Genomic DNA, 16,387 nt, shown 5'->3' with positions numbered 1-16,387 from the left:
CATGTGGGACCCTCACCCAGTGGCCGAGGATCGAACCGGCGCTACAGAGGCTGCAAGCAGCTTCGTAACCCAGCGCTCAACCACGGCGCCACCGGGGAGACCCCATACTGATTTCTAATACAGAAATATAATTGTAAGTAATTTGCTTTGAAGAAAAAAATGAAATCATATAGACAAATCACTAATAAATTCTAATAACATATTATGTTTCTAATAAGGACTATTGCCATAGTCCTTTTCAACTACTAGTTTACATGAATTATATATTGAAGGCATCTTAAATTTTTAGAAGACGTAGGTCTCATGTAATGATTATTTTTATTGTTATAAGTATATATATAGATAATATTTATTTAGCTCTGAATATGTATTAAGTATTATGCTAAGTAATTTGCATAAATGGTCTCATTTGATTATCATAACAAATAATATAGGTACAAAATCAGGACTAGAACACAGCCCTATTTGACTCAACAGCCACATAGATGACCAGTCCTATGCCTCCAATAATGAGTATCCAACATCCCCCCAAATCACTCAAAATTTTTGAAATATTTTATTTATAGCAACATTCTTATTCTGATATAATTTCCTTTACATCCTGAAACTGAAAAGCAATATTAATATAAGTAATTATATTAAATATACATAATCTTTTAAAAATATTAATACTTTATATTAATGCATTTATCACCATGTAGTTATTGAATTTCTGTCTAGAATTTACCAATTATTTCTCAAGCTTTTCAAAGGAATAAATATCAAACAACTTTTTAAAAATTAATTTATCAGTCATCTACATATCTATATAATTTTGGAGGTACATTTTCATACTATATAACTTTGGGGGTATATTTTCATACCCCCATATGTTCACATGCTCCTCTCACCCTCCATCAAACTTCATGTGCTATCCCCCTCTTCCCCCTCTCCTCTTCTCCCTCCTCCCTGTTCCCTCTGGTAATTAGTATATTTTTCAGAGCCTAAGAATTATTTCTGCTCTGCTTTGCTTTGCAGGTATGTGTTTTGTCATTTATATTTCACAAAAAGTGAAACCATCCAGTATCTGTCCTTCATATTTTGACGTATTTGACTTTTCATAATCACCTCAAGATCTATACATTTTGTCCCCAAAGGCATTATTTCTTTTTTAAAGTAGTATTTCACAGTTTCTTTATATAGTCACCTCTCATTGGCACTTAGGTTGGCATCATGACTTGGCTGTTGTGGATAATGCTTCTATGAACATAGGAGTGCATAAATCTTTTCAGACTAGAGTCTTCATATGTGTTGGGTAAATACCTAGCAGTGGTACTGTTGGATCATTTGGTATTTCTATTTTTTAAAGAAATCTCCATGCCACTTACCATAGAGGCAGCACCTGTCCTTTGTCTCTGGAATTCTAATTCTCCTTCTACATTTCCATCTTGTGTTCAGATTTTTCTTACTTTCTAGGCATGTGTGTTGTCTCATTTGCATTTTCACAGCTGGGGCATTATAAGCTTGGTTTTGTTTGTTTCTCTGTGTCTACCTTGGGGCCTGGTGGGATGAGAGTAATGAGAAACTGAGGCTCAAATAGTCTCAGTCCTGTCAAAGAGTGAGGACAGCTCTGTGCTGGTAAATCACTTCTGCCTTCTCAACTCTTTCTCCAAATCAGGTTCAATACAATGCTTCAGGGATCCTATATTCCCACCCAGCCTCCATGCTGTTCTTCTCTGTGATGTGAGGCATCTTGCATTAAACTTGAGTCACTTGGCAAGGGGCACCAGGAATCATAGATAGAGCACAAGCAGTCAGATACAGACTGCCTTTTGCTACCCAGCAAAGGCCACCAGGCATGGATTAAATGTCCCAAATTGCCCAGTAATGGTTACTGATGCCAGCTGAGAGGCCAAAACTGACAGGCACCATGAATCATTCACTTGGATCATTTTGCAGGGAATAAAGAAAGATTTCTCCAACCTACACTACCCTTCCACCCAGCTCTGCACTACTGAGCCTGGAGTAGGTGTGCATGATACTGACACCAAGTTTCCCTTTATTTCTACCTTCTAATGGGAGGGTAGGGAGCTTTACTTGCCCACTCCACTAGCTGCCAAAACCCCAAATCTGAACCTACCAACCACATGTATGCATGTTGTCTGTACCACTCCCTCACTGAAAAGTTCCTCTAACAATATTCGCTGTGCCCAGAGGGCCAGTGACCATTCCCAGCCTGTTCAGGTGCCAGGCTGCAAGCTCCTATACCTCTTCACTCACCATCCCTGCAGCAAGCAACCAAACTTCCTGAAAATCCTCAGTATCTATTGATGACCCTTTGTATCTTCCTTTGAACTAATTTTGTTCTAGTTTCATTTTCTTTTTACTTGTATTTGTGGGGAGAAAATGATCCAAACCTTTCTATTTCACTGTGTTGCAGATAGAATCCTTCCAAATCAGTTTTTATAAGGTCTAGTTTACAAAGTAAACAGAATAGATATAGAACAGTGAGTCTAAGTTGTAACATTCATCAGTGGGAGGAACCATAAAACATCAAATTATTAAATTCAATGCAAAGATCAGTCTGTAAGATGTGAACATATATACAGGCATGTTTTACTTCAAAAAATGTCATTTTTGCAATGCACTCAATACTTTTTCAGTTACTGAAAATTATTGATCCTGATAATGTAGTTGACTTCATAATGTATCACCCTATGTGTCCTGTGTGTCACCCTGTGACTCCATAATATGTCATCCTATTATTTCAGGTTTTCAAAAATTTATTTTTCTAAATATATAAGTTAAGAAATTTCAGACACTATCTAAAAAATGAAATCTATCAGTGACTACACCTGTATTTTATATGATTCATATTCTTTATAAAAAGATTCATAAAATTGGTTGTGAAAATTTTCTCAAATTTCAAAATCTGAGGTAATTATACTAGTTTACACTTCTCAGACATTACTTCATTCAATAATGTTAAATTTAAGTGTCTCTCTGGCACATTGATGAGTCTATAAAAACATAAAAATTGCATTCTCTCTTCTGTTTTAATAATTTTTATTAATAGATGGCATTTATTTACATAGATAAATTTTAATTAAATTTTCACTCAAAGTTCTACACTATTGTAATTAGCTCTATTATTTGTAGAACTATTTCATATTAACTCACTTTCAGGATGCTTGATTAAAGCATTTAGATTATCTCTGGCATCTTTAAAAATTATAAGTGAAGGTTATTACTTTTAATAAATTCTTTGTAACTTTAAATTATTTTAGCTATTATTCTGAAGTTCCAGAAGTTACCTAGAAATTTTTTAACAAGAAACTTTTTAGTGAAATTTTAAAAGAAAATAATTAAAATTTTATAAAGAATATTTTTTGTATTGCAGGTATTGAAGCAGAAAAACAGGGTAAAAAGCAAAAAGAAAGAAATGTCACCACACAGGTGAATATTTTACTAAATCATTGTATTTCTCCTAATAAAAAAATTAGGCTATGTATATTATTAGCTATTTTTATTAAGCATGCTTAGAATTTCTTAAACTAGTAAATATTGACTGTTATTCCTATTCTTATTTTTAATCACAATCCATATATTTGTTCATTCAACAAATGTTTATTGAGTTACTGTGAGAAGTTAAGACTGTTATTAACCTTGAGTCTTCTTATAAGCCATAGCCTGTCTAAGGCCCTAAATATTAAGACAAAAAAGGATAGTGACGAATTTGGATTACAGAGTCACAGATGCTTTTTAAATTTCACTAACCTTATAACACCTTCTGATATTTTAGAAGTAAAGGGTTTAACATTTTCAGTACTTGTAGTTTTGTAAACACAAGTTATTTCTTTTACTTAAAACCCTATAGTGGCTTCCCATCCTGTGCACTAAAACCAGTGTCTTGCCTATTAGGCTTCATAGTTTGGGCCCACTATTAATTCTCTGACACCACTGACCCTTACTCATACTGTTCCAGACACACTGGACCCTGTGCTTGTCCTCATAAACTGCAGACATGAATCCATCTTTCTGTTCTTTCTGCAGGTATTTGTGAGGATCCATTCCCTCACCTTCTTTGCTCAAGTGTCATTTCTTGGCGCTTCCTTCTCTCACCATTATCACTTTATCTAAAATTGCAAACCCTATCACAACACTTTCTAATCTCCCTTCCATGCTATATTTTTCTTCTCATAATGAACATGCAACATACCGTATTTTGTTTTGTTTGTTGTCATTCTATCTCCTCTAGAATATAAACTCCATGAGAGTAGAGGTTTGGATCTGTGTTGTTCATTGCTTTTATCCTGGCAACTGTTACAGTGTCTGGCACTTAGCAATAAATGTTCACTGAATTAATGAATAAATCTTAAATATAGATTAAAGGGTGAAAGCCCACTTCTCAGAGTCCTCAAACAAATATACAAACAACCAAAATACTGTAATTGGATAACAACACTATCATTCATTTGGGTCATAAAAGAATGTATAAGGCTGCAATTTAGGAGTTAACAACCATGTTCACAGATCTTAGTTGTAGATTCATGTTATTTTATCTTCCACTCTTAAGATAGGGGAGGACTGGGATAGGAATTACAATCACACCAGTAAGAGTGAAATACCTGGGAATAAACTTAACAAAGAAGGTAAAAGTCCTATATATTGGAAAGCATAAAACTGTATTACAGGAAATTACAGAGGATACAAATAAATTAAAAGATATTCCATAGTCATGAACTGCAAGAATTAACATTATTAAAATGGGGATTTTACCTAAAACAATTTACAGATTAAATGCAATACCTATCAAAATATCAATGGCATTTTTCAAGTAAATAGGAAAAAACAATTATAAACTATATGTGGAAGCAGAAAGGCCCTGAATAACTAAAACAATCCTGAGAGAAAAGAAGAAAAATAGAGGAATCATACATCCTGACTTCAAGCTATATTACAAAGTAACAGTAATCAAACAGTATGGTGTTGAAACAGAAACAAAAACTCAAACCAATGGAATAGAATAGAAAGACCAGACAAAAACCCACACAAATATGGACAGTTAATCTTTGACAGAGGAGCTACAGACCATACAATGGACAGAAGATAGCCATTTTAATATATGGTGTTAGGAAACATGCATGGATAGCCACATGCAAAAAAATGAAACAAGATCCATACTTAACTTCATACACAAAAATTAATTTAAAATGGATTAAAGATCTTGATATAAGAACTAAAACCCTAAATTACTTGAAAGAAAACATAGGGGACACACTATAAGACATCTACCACAAAGATATATTTGGGGATGCAACCCCAATGGCAATAGAAACTAAAGCAAAAATAAAGTTGGACTGCATCAAACTAAAAAAATTTTGTTCCTTCCCACCAGTAGCAGGGGAGGGGTAGGGGAAGGGATTAAAACAGGGGAGGAAAAAGCACAAGGAACTATGGTGATGGTACAGGGGTAAATTGGTGCTGGGAATTTTGCAGGGACTACATCTGAGAGAAGAAAGCATACATTGTACAAAAATGAACAATGATGTAAAATATAAATAAATAAAGCTTTTGTTCCACAAAAGAAACTCTCTCTCTCTCTCTCTCTCTCTCTCACACACACACACACACACACACACACACACACACACAAAAGCAACCTACAGAATGGGAAAAATTGTTTGCATACCACGCATCTGACAAGGGGCTAAACTCCAAAATTTTAAGTTTTTATACAATCCAACAACAACAAAAAACCTAATGAAAAAATGGGCAAAGGACCTAAATAGACACTTTTCTAAAGAAGACATTCAGACAGCATATAGACATATGAAAAATTGTTCAACATCACTTATTATAAAGGAAATTCAAATCAAAACAACAATGAGATACCACCTAACTCCTGTGAGAAATGGGCCATGTTAAAAAGAATAAAATCAACAAATGTTGCTGAAATTGTGGTGAAAAAGAAACTCTAATCTACTGTTGGTATGAATGTAAGTTGGTGCAGCCCCTGTGGAAAATAGTATGGAGATTTCTTAACAAAATAAAAATGGAAATTCTGTAAAATCCAGCAATCTTTTAGGTATTTATCCAAATTATATGAAAATTCTAATATGAAAAGATTTATCTATTCCTATATACATAGTAACACTGTCCACAATTGCCAACTCATGGAACCAACTTAAGTGTCCTTCCACAGATGACTGGATAAAGAAATTGGAATACATACTCAATGCAACACTAAACAATTGTGGGCCGGGGGCAGGAGGGGATAAAATAGTGGCATATGGGACAAAGTGGATGGTGCTCAACATGATTAGGTTAAGTTAAATAAGTCCAAAAGTGAAAAATATCAGCTGTTTCTATTCATCTGTGGAATATAAATAACATAAAAAACATACACAGGCAAAATGCAGTAGGATTAAATCTTGAACTCAGTAAAATCTTATGTTTACCAGAGGGAACCAGAGATGGAGGGTGGGATAAAGACGGAGTACTGGGATAGGTGGTTTTGTGGAGATGAGTGGAACATGAGAAAGTATATTAAAAAATTGTACCAGGGGAATAGCTGGAACATATGGCAGATCCATTTCTAGTGAAACCTCTACATAAAGCTGTTTTTTAAATTCCTTACATGGCTCCATGTCCTAGCTTACTTTATCCTCTGTGTCACTGCCTTCATGTATTTGCTAACATATAAGGCACTAAGCATTCCAGAAAGTGATCTTGGAGAAGGGAAATTTAAATTGTGACAATGAAAAAAAAGAAAGGCAAGCCAATAAAAATCTAGGATGTAGTAATTAACAGAATTTTTTTTAAATCTTACAATATAATTTTCCCTGAAAAAGTATTTATGTAAATTGTGACTCTGAATCTCCATAAAGTTTTTAAACTTTCTCTCTTAAAATCTGCATTATTTTTGTACTACTCAAAAACAATGCCCTGTAAGCCCTCTGCCTGATTAAAGTAGATTAATGATATGACTTCAGGAGAGTATGTTGGAAAACATATTTTACATTTTCCTCCTATCTGGTCATAAGATTTTTCCGTACTTTCTATCCACTATAAGTTAGTTGTAATGTGCAAGGCAATACTAACACCTTTATTTTCTTTAGTTCACACAATTGATATTACCATGACAACTTACCAGTAGAAGAGCAAAATTGGTTAAATTCTCCTGCTATTTTTATAACATTTAGGTTTTAACACTTGGCTGCACAGTTCAGATTACATGCAATAGGTTTAAAAGGTTTTTACTTATGAAAAATATAAATTCTTAAATTTAAGTAAATCATCATTTTGATTCAAAAAATGTAGGAACTATGTTGATCATATTAAGCTGTATTTTTGCCATGAACAGACAAGTTTTTCACATTGCCATTGTTTCATTAAGAAAGTGCACATAGAAAGTGAGTAAAAATATTTTTCTTTGTAGGTACCAGTGAACGAATTGAAACAATTTTTATCGCAAGTATTGGAACAAAGGACATTGAGTAAAGTAATCAATAAAAGAGAAAATCTGTTAGAAAAAAGGAATCAGCATAAATTAAGAATAAAAGGAATTCAAAATAAAGATGTCTCAAAAAGAAATAAAAATCATTGTAAGTAGAATTCCCTCTTGCATGTAAATTAAAATCACATTTTAGAGTTTATTTCTAGGCTATAATCATAAATATTTACAACACAAAAGACTTAAACTTTGTCAGCTTTCTGCCCCCCATCTTAGATTCAGAATTTGTATTGTGATAATGAGCATGGTTGATGATTAGGATGCCTATATTTAAAATCTCAAAAATTATGTGAACAAAACATTTATCACCTATTTTAATAGAAACCCTTATACTTTTTTTTACCTTTTTATTTTTTATTTTTTTAATTTAAATTTTATTTTTATATTCCCCATACAATTACAACCCACTTATTTCTACCCCAATCCCTCCTTTCCCCGCCTCCCACCCCCCATAGAGTGTCTCTTGTTCATAGTTATTTGTTGATTTTGATATTTTCTTTCTTATAGTTATTATTTTTCCTGGTTCCTTATTTAAGTTTTCTAGATTCCTGCTATGAGTGAGACCATCCGGTATTTTTCTTTTTCTTTCTGGCTTATTTCGCTGAGCATGATCCCTTCTAGCGCCATCCATGTTGCTGCAAATTGCATGTGTTTATCTTTTTTGAATGCTGAGTAATATTCCATGGTGTATATGTACCACATCTTCTTGATGCAGTCATCTATTTTTGGGCATTTGGGTTGTTTCCAAAGCTTAGCTATTGTAAATAGTGCTGCTATAAACATAGGCGTGCAGGTGCTCTGTGGAATTGATGTTTCTGTGTCCTCTGGGTAAATACCTAGGAGTGGAATTGCTGGATCATATGGAAGCTCTATGTTTAGTAGGTCAAGAAATCTCCACACAGCTCTCCATAGTGGTTGGACCAGTTTGCACTCCCACCAACAATGCAGAAGAGTTCCTTTTTCTCCACATCCTCGCCAACATTTGTTGTTGCTAGTTTTTTTAATATGTGCCATTCTCACTGGTGTGAGATGGTATCTCATGGTAGTTTTGATTTGCATTTCCCTGATTACAAGTGATGTTGAACATTTTTTCATATGCCTGTTGGTCATTTGCATTTCCTCTTCAGAGAAATTTCTTTTTAGCTTTTCTGCCCATTTTTTGACAGGATTTTGTTTTTGTTTTTGTTGAGTCTCATCAGCTCTTTGCAGATTTTTGTGATCAGTCCTTTATCATTAGTGTTGGGTGCAAAAATGTTCTCCCAGTTGGTGGGGTTTCTCTTTGTTTTTGTTATTGTCTCTTTTGCTGTGCAGAAGCTCTTTAATTTGATGTAGTCCCAGCTGTTGATCGTTGCCTTCACTATCACTGCTTTGGGTGATGTGTCTGTAAAGATGTCTTTGATGTGGATATCATGTAGTGTTTTGCCTATATTTCCTTCTATGTATTTTATGGTTTCAGGTCTTATGTCTAGTTCTTTAATCCATTTTGAGTTGGTTTTTGTGCATGGTGTGAGGTAGTGGTCAAGCTTCATTCTTTTGCATGTAGTGACCCAGTTTTCCCAGCACCATTTATTGAACAAACTTTCTTTGCTCCAATGCATATTCTTTGCTCCTTTGTCAAAGATTAGTTGACCATAAATCTGTGGGAAACCCTTATACTTTTAAAAGAAATTGGAATTAATGTTGTGTCCTCCCTATTCTAGTCTAGCAATCTAAAACTCTCCTTTGTACTATCATGCCTAATTAGCTGATACATTTCTCTGGATGGTAGAAGCGTCTAGACGCAATAAACAATGTCTCCATAGATTCTCTGTGCAGGATTTAACTAGTGATCAACTATAAAATGTTAGAATAATTTTCAACATATTTCAATCTGATGCTTTAAAGCTTTTTCTTTTCTAAAAGACATATATGAGTTTCCATTTTAATAACATTTAAGAAAGGGAAACTTCTTTGGCAGAAAGAGTTAAGAATATCAGTTTTTTTAATAACATCATAAATATATATATTAAAGTCTAAACCACATACCTAGAAACAGTCAATTAACCATTTTTTTTAATTTTAACAAAAGTTTTTAGTTTTATATTTTTCCCTACCACCATCTCTTATAAACCTGATACTTTCTCCCTCTCCCTTCTCTCTTACCCTCAGAAACCTCACTTTGTTTAATTAGCATCCCCTAGTTACTTTGTTTTGTCAAATTGTCCACTATATAAATGTCCAGTATTTGTCTTTGTCATTCTGACTTGCTTTACTACACATAATTCCCTCAAACTGCTATCATTTTGCTATAAATGGCAACATTTCATCCCTATCAGCCCTAAGTATAAATTGATAGCCATAGTATCAGTAAACCTTTTATTTTTTTAACATGAAAACATGATGTGCATTTTATTTAGCATAGGTCTTCTGATTGGCATTTCTAGAATAAACCGCACTCAATCAGCATCACCTATGATTTTTCATCTCACATTTTTATTTAAATGAGAAGTAAACACATTTATGGAGCAGTTTGCTAACAGAATCCTTCTGGATATTTAAAGGCTTTTCCCCCAGTTGTATATAGATGTTTCACCTATAATTAAATGAATAATTTTAGTCACTCGCTTATATCAAACTTTTTCATAGTACTTCAATTACTTTACATAGAAACACATGTTCTCTTTGCACTTATCTTTAATCAGTTTACATGTTGTTCATTTAAGTACTATAATTATAATAACAGTACAACTGGTATAAACAGATGTGGGGAGAAGCACTCCTGATTTTTGTAATCATACAAAGGATGGGAATAAATGTGCACATGTGTACTAAAGAGAAGCCCACTAGCTGCAAGCATTTGGCATGTTGTAGGCATTAGGAAATCGGATGGAATCAGTGGAAAGCATTGATTAATTTGGCCAATAAGGTAGGTAGAGGTTGTTTAAGAAAGAGCTTCTGCTGTTTAAAATGGTAAGTGGTAAAATGGTAAATCTTCAGATAAGATCCCTCTCCCTTATATTATGCCTTGTAATAATAATAAGTTAACTGAGCTTTTCCCATATTATTTTAACTGCTTTATTCAATTTAAGATAGTTTACAATTTAAAATAGGTTATAAGATGTGAAAACTGCAACACAGTTTTCATCTATGAAGTAATTTGTTTAACATTACAAAACTACTATTTAGTAAGGAATCTTGAATTTGAACTTAGATGGTCCATTACAAAAACCTCTAGTTATTAGCCATGAGACCTCTCACAAAAGTAAGCTGACAATATTAAGAATCTTCATCCCATGATGCTCTAATAATCTTGGACAAATATAGAACAATGTGATAAAAATGTTACAACTTCCTGTGCACCAAATTTACAAAGATTTTTAAGGGAATATAAGTAGTTATAAATAACTCAAAACATTTTTGCTTCATATTAACAGCTATAACATGTGCAATAGATTTCAAAATCCACAATTGAATTAACCAAATCTAAGACTTCAAAGACATGTCTACTTGTATTCTAGAACTCTAGGGAGTATAACTGCACTGACCTATGGATTAGTGTACCAGGGCACACTAATCTACCTATGAAAAACACTCTAAAGACATTTGAGAAGTCCTGTCTTATTATAGTCACAATATGCATTCATAAAGATTTATATAAATTAGAAAATGTGTCCTTTTGGCAAAAGTCAATATAGAAAAGTGATTACGGCTACTAAGAGCAATACATAGCAATTGAGAACCAAAGGATTCCAGGGGAGAGATGAGATGTAAGACTGGAAGAGCTCATTGATCTTGGCTTCTGCAGGTTTTATATTAGTCTTGCTATGACAATGATTTTTTTTAAGATTTATTTATTTATTTATTTATTTGTTTGTTTGTTTATTTGTTTGTTTGTTTATACAAGCACTGGGTACAGTCAGAAGTGAGGGAGGGTGAGAGAATTCACCAGAGCCTGAGTGGAGAACAGAACAGGCAGACTGAGGGGAGGGGAGCAGCAGGTGGCAGGAAAGATCTGCGGGCCATGTGGGATCCTCACCCAGAGGCCAGGGATCAAACTGGCACTGCAGAGGCTGCAGGCAGCTTTGCAACCCAGCGCTCAACCACTGCGCCACCAGGGAGGCCCTGACAATGATTTTTAAATCTTAATTTTTTTAATGATTTATTTATGCATACAAGAGCTGGGAGGTAGAGGCCAGAGGTGTAGGGGGATGAAAGGATTCACCAAAGACAGAGTGGGGAACAGAACAGGTGGATTGACCAAGGTACACTGCTGAGGGGAGCAGCGGGTGAGCCAGAGTAGTCTGCTGTGCCATGTGGGTTGCTCCCTGGCTGGCCGGGGATCAAACTCGTGCTGCAGAGGGCGCAGATTGCTTCATAGTGCTATGCTTAACCCCTTGTGCCACCCGGGAGGCCCCTAAATCTTAACATTTTAAGGGAATTTATCCAAAACAAACTGGTTCACTGCTCACTAGGTATGAAATAAAAATGTTGAAATGCATGTTACTTGAAGTATCAGGTAAGATTTTGATAGGAAATAAATGGCATGCTTAAACTGAGTCATTTGGAAAAAAGTTTACTAAAGGGAATATTTCTAAAAGTGTAGACAAAATGTAGGGAAACCACAAAGTACTTCCCAAGATAGTAACATAAAGACATTACCCCCCAACATCCTCATTGTGAAGGGTCACAGAGCAGTGTGGTTACAAGGATCACATGCTGCTAGTGTGAAAGCAAGCAAAATCAAGAATTACATGTAGAGGGTTCTCTGACAGATCTGTGACCTTTGATCAAGGGGAAAAGCTGGCATGAAACTAGATTGAGGAAGCAAGGAAATAAATATTCCTACTTGAGTCTCTTCCTGCTCTTCATACTTCCTGCAGGTACCTTTTAGCCAAACCTAACCAGAAATTTCAGGGGAAGGAAGTCCAATAATATAGTGCATATGAGTTAGTGTCCCAGGTCATAGAAAAATATGGGTAGATCTAGAGAGGAAAACATCCAACACACTGGGTTTTCCAGATGGAAAACTAGAGGACATGAACTAAAAGAATGAAGAACTTTCTGTGGCATGCAATAAAACCATAGTTATTAAAAGTAAAGTTATAGAATCTTAGAATTAATTAGAGAAAATAGTTCTGGCAGATGAAACCAGCTCCTAAACACCTGTGATTAAGCTCACTATCTCATACAAAGTAGCTTTAACATTATTTAATAAATCTCTTATAAAACCCTTAACTTACATTAAATTCCCAACAATGACCTTAAATGTTAAATCTATGTTAACTTCTATCAGTCGGAACTAAACAAAGTAATCCTTACTAGAGAGAATAATCCACTAGTACTGCTCTCCACAGAGAACCACAAAGCTGTTGCTCTACCTCACTGAATACTGTGGCTCATACATGTTGTTTCTAAGATCCTGTTGTTTCTGCAACATATTTTTAGCAATGGATCATTATCCTCCTTTCTAACCTGGGATTGTATCTTCCTGGCACACATTAAGGGCAAATGTGAAGAACTGTCCTAATGCATTATTCAAAAATCAGAGACTAAATTTGGTATATATTAAATATAATTGAAATTAGATAAGAAAGATGCAGTGTCTGTATGGGCAAGATTTCTTTAGGGAAAAGAATTTCATTTTTATCTCTTATTATCTATCATTTTAATGGTGAAAGCACCATATTTTAGTCAGACTACAGGATAGTCTTTAGGCTGCTATATTGCTAATTTAGCTCTTAATGATCATTTTAATGTTAATTTAACTCTTAATGATCATCTCTGTGGTTCATTAGGTAACTATAATTTTATGTTCAAAATAATTAACAAACTTAGAGCAAATTGAAATATTTTCTCACCTAAAAGTACTAATCCAGTGTATCAGTCAGGATTCAATCAAATGGAATGAATCAGTAGGAGGTATATATTAAAAGATTTATTGCAAGGGATTGACTTTTATGATTGCGGGGACTCACTGGGCAAATCCAAAATGTATAGGGTAATTTGTCAAGAAGGGTAGCTGCAACTCTTGGGCAGGAGCCAAAGCTACTCTTGACAAGTAGAATTTTCTTCTTTAAGGAGACCCCACTTCAATTCTGAAGACCTTTCAACTGACTGAATCAGGACAACCCAGAATATCTGGGATAACCTCCTTAAAGTACTTGCTTATGTGTCTTAATCATATCTACAAAATACCTCCCAGTGACAATGAGACTAGTGTTTGATTTAATTACTTCTTGGTAACCCAGTTACCAAGAAGACACATGAAATCACATCTATCACAGACCGGCATCTCCCAATCCTTAAGTATTCATCTAATTTTTTAAATGTAAATGTAAGACTTTATATTTATGCCTATTAAACATGATTGTATTCACTTTGGGCTATTACTCCAATATATTGATTACATCAATCATTTTATTAGTCATTCTTTTTATTTTCTATTTTCTTACATTGTTCATTTATTCTTTACTAATTTTCTGTCACTCAAAATTTGACAAGCAAGATTTCTAATTTTTATACAAGTCCTTGTTAGAGAAATTAGTAAATCAGGGTCTAGTTTAGAGCCCAAAGCCCACAATAATTCACCATGAAACTCTAGAGTTCTATTCACATACTGAACAACTAGATATGAATATGTAAGATACTGAAAAAATAAAATTTTACTTATTGTATTGCCTTATACAGTGTACTGTCCTTGTTTGAGAAAAAATTTTAAAAGCATTTGACCTCCAATCCCACATGGAAGATTGGTGTTGATTCCAAGTATTCAAGGATGAGGAAAAAAATTGCACTGCAAACCCACGGAAAGAAATTTTGTCATTTTCTTTTTATAAACATGAGGAGAAAAGAGAATAGAAGAAGAAATATAGACATAATGTATATAAAAAGTCGTATATAAAAAGTCAGAAAGATGGTGACTGGCTGTGCTAGATAGAGAAACCAGTAAAACTTCCAAGTTTCTAGTACCCAACTTGTTTTTAAATCTGTGATGCCGAAAATGACTGTTAAAGTTTTTTTTTTTTTTTTGTTCTTGGAATTAATCATCTTCTCATTCTGCCCTATGAAATCTATAGAATCTACATTCCTCATAAATGCTTTATAATAGTGAATATTCATTTGATACAACTCAAATAGATGTTGAGTTTCACTGTGAGTCAATGTGAGACAGTCCAGAAACAGTACATATGGAATCAGAAAAAAGTCAAGGGAGCTATGGAAAAGTAACATTACCTACAGGGGCATTTGAATTTCACAGCCTTTGGAACGAACAAGGAATATGGGTTATACATGGTTACTGAGCTGGCTAAAAACCTTATTAAACTCTTTTCTCATTCAGTTCCTATTCCAACATTTTGCACAAAGGATATCATAAAAGATAGTGTGTAGATGTTCTATATTAATGCTATTCCCTAGACCTTCCAATCCTTTAGAAAAAGGAAAATTAGATTTAACCTACTATTCTCAAAAATGCTTCCTAATTCATAATAATCACCTCCTTAACCCAAGGCTCACAAGTCATGTATAATAATCTGTTCTAGATGAGAGTAAGAGAGAAAATTAAGAAGAAATTAATTAAAGCCTCTTAATTAAAAATTAAACATCAAGCTGTTTCTAAATATAAATATATTACTCTACACCTTGAAAACAGAGGAACTATTTACCCATGTTCAGTCCTTCTCCATTTGCCCTATTATCTGTAATTTCTCAAATGTAACAAACAGTACTCATACTCCCATTATTTAAAGGCAGTATAGGTCCCTGGCATTGTATCTGTCATATAGTTAAAATTAATAAATATTGGACCTTCCCTGGTGGCACAGTGGTTGATTGCTGGGCTGCGAAGCTGCCCGCAGCCTCTGCAGTGCTGGTTCGATCCCCAGCCACCGGACGAGGGTCCCACATGGTGTGCAGACCTCTCCTGCCATGCCCGCTGCTGCCCTCAGCAATGTATTTCATCAGTCTGCCTGTTCTGTTCCCCGTTCTGGCTCTGGTGAATTCTCTCACCCTCCTGCACTTCTGACTGTACACAGTGCTTGTGTAAATAAATAAATAAATAAATGTGTTTAAAAAAATTAATAAATATTTGCCAAATTAAACTGAGTTAAATCCTTTCTACATCAAGTTAAGCTAGAGCAATTAGGCAAGAGAAAGTTATAAAATGAATTCAAGTTGGAAAGAAGAAATAAAATTATCACTCTTTGCAGATGACATGGTAATATACATAGAAAACCATAAACATCCCTTTAAAAATTATTAGAAATAATAAATCAATAAAGTACCAGACTATATAATCAATATACAAAAATCTATTACATCCCTATATGAAAACAATGAACTAGAAGAGAAAGTAATTGAGAAAACAATCACATTCACTGTCATATTATATCAAAAAGAATAAATATTTAGGAATAAGCTTAATGAAATAAGTAGAAGACATTAACAATGAAAAACAGAAGACATTGTTAAAGGAAATAGAAGGTGCAAAGGAATGGAAAGATAGTCCCTACTCATGGCTTGAAAAAAATCAACATTGTTAGAACGGCCATCTGATCCAAAGCAATATACAGATTCAATGCTATTCCTATCATTGCCATCCTTTACAGAAATAAAACAAACATTAATGAAATTTATATGAAACCACACAAAATTCCAAATAGCCAAAGCAATCCCAAGAGAAAAGAAGAAAAATGTAGTTATCACACTTTCAGACTTCAAATTATACTCTAAAATGATAGTAACCAAAAGAGTGTGGTAGTGGTATAAAAATAAACCCAAAGACGAATGGAATAGAACTGAGAACTCAGAAAAAACACATACTTACGTGGACAGTTAATCTACAATAAAGGAGCCCAGAGTACACAATGGACAGAAGAAAGTTTGTTCAACAAATAGTGTGAATAAATTAGTCAT

The 16,387-nt window shown here is 34.1% G+C and overlaps 1 protein-coding gene across 1 annotated transcript in view; it reads left to right on the top strand.

Moving 5' to 3' along the window:
* The window catches only part of SEL1L2 (SEL1L2 adaptor subunit of SYVN1 ubiquitin ligase), a gene marked incomplete at its 3' end in the record, with an annotated part of 88,982 nt that overhangs the window by 15,448 nt on the left and 57,147 nt on the right, over positions 1-16,387 (top strand). The window contains exons 2-3 of the mRNA XM_084247717.1: positions 3,380-3,435; positions 7,421-7,586. Of these exons, the coding sequence (XP_084103843.1) occupies positions 3,380-3,435; positions 7,421-7,586 (222 nt within the window). The remainder of the gene's footprint in view (positions 1-3,379; positions 3,436-7,420; positions 7,587-16,387) is intronic.

This window comes from Talpa europaea (genome assembly GCF_964194135.1).
Source record: "Talpa europaea genome assembly, chromosome: 11".
Classification (NCBI taxonomy): Eukaryota; Metazoa; Chordata; class Mammalia; order Eulipotyphla; family Talpidae; genus Talpa; species Talpa europaea.
This window is presented reverse-complemented; position numbering and strand designations above follow the sequence as displayed.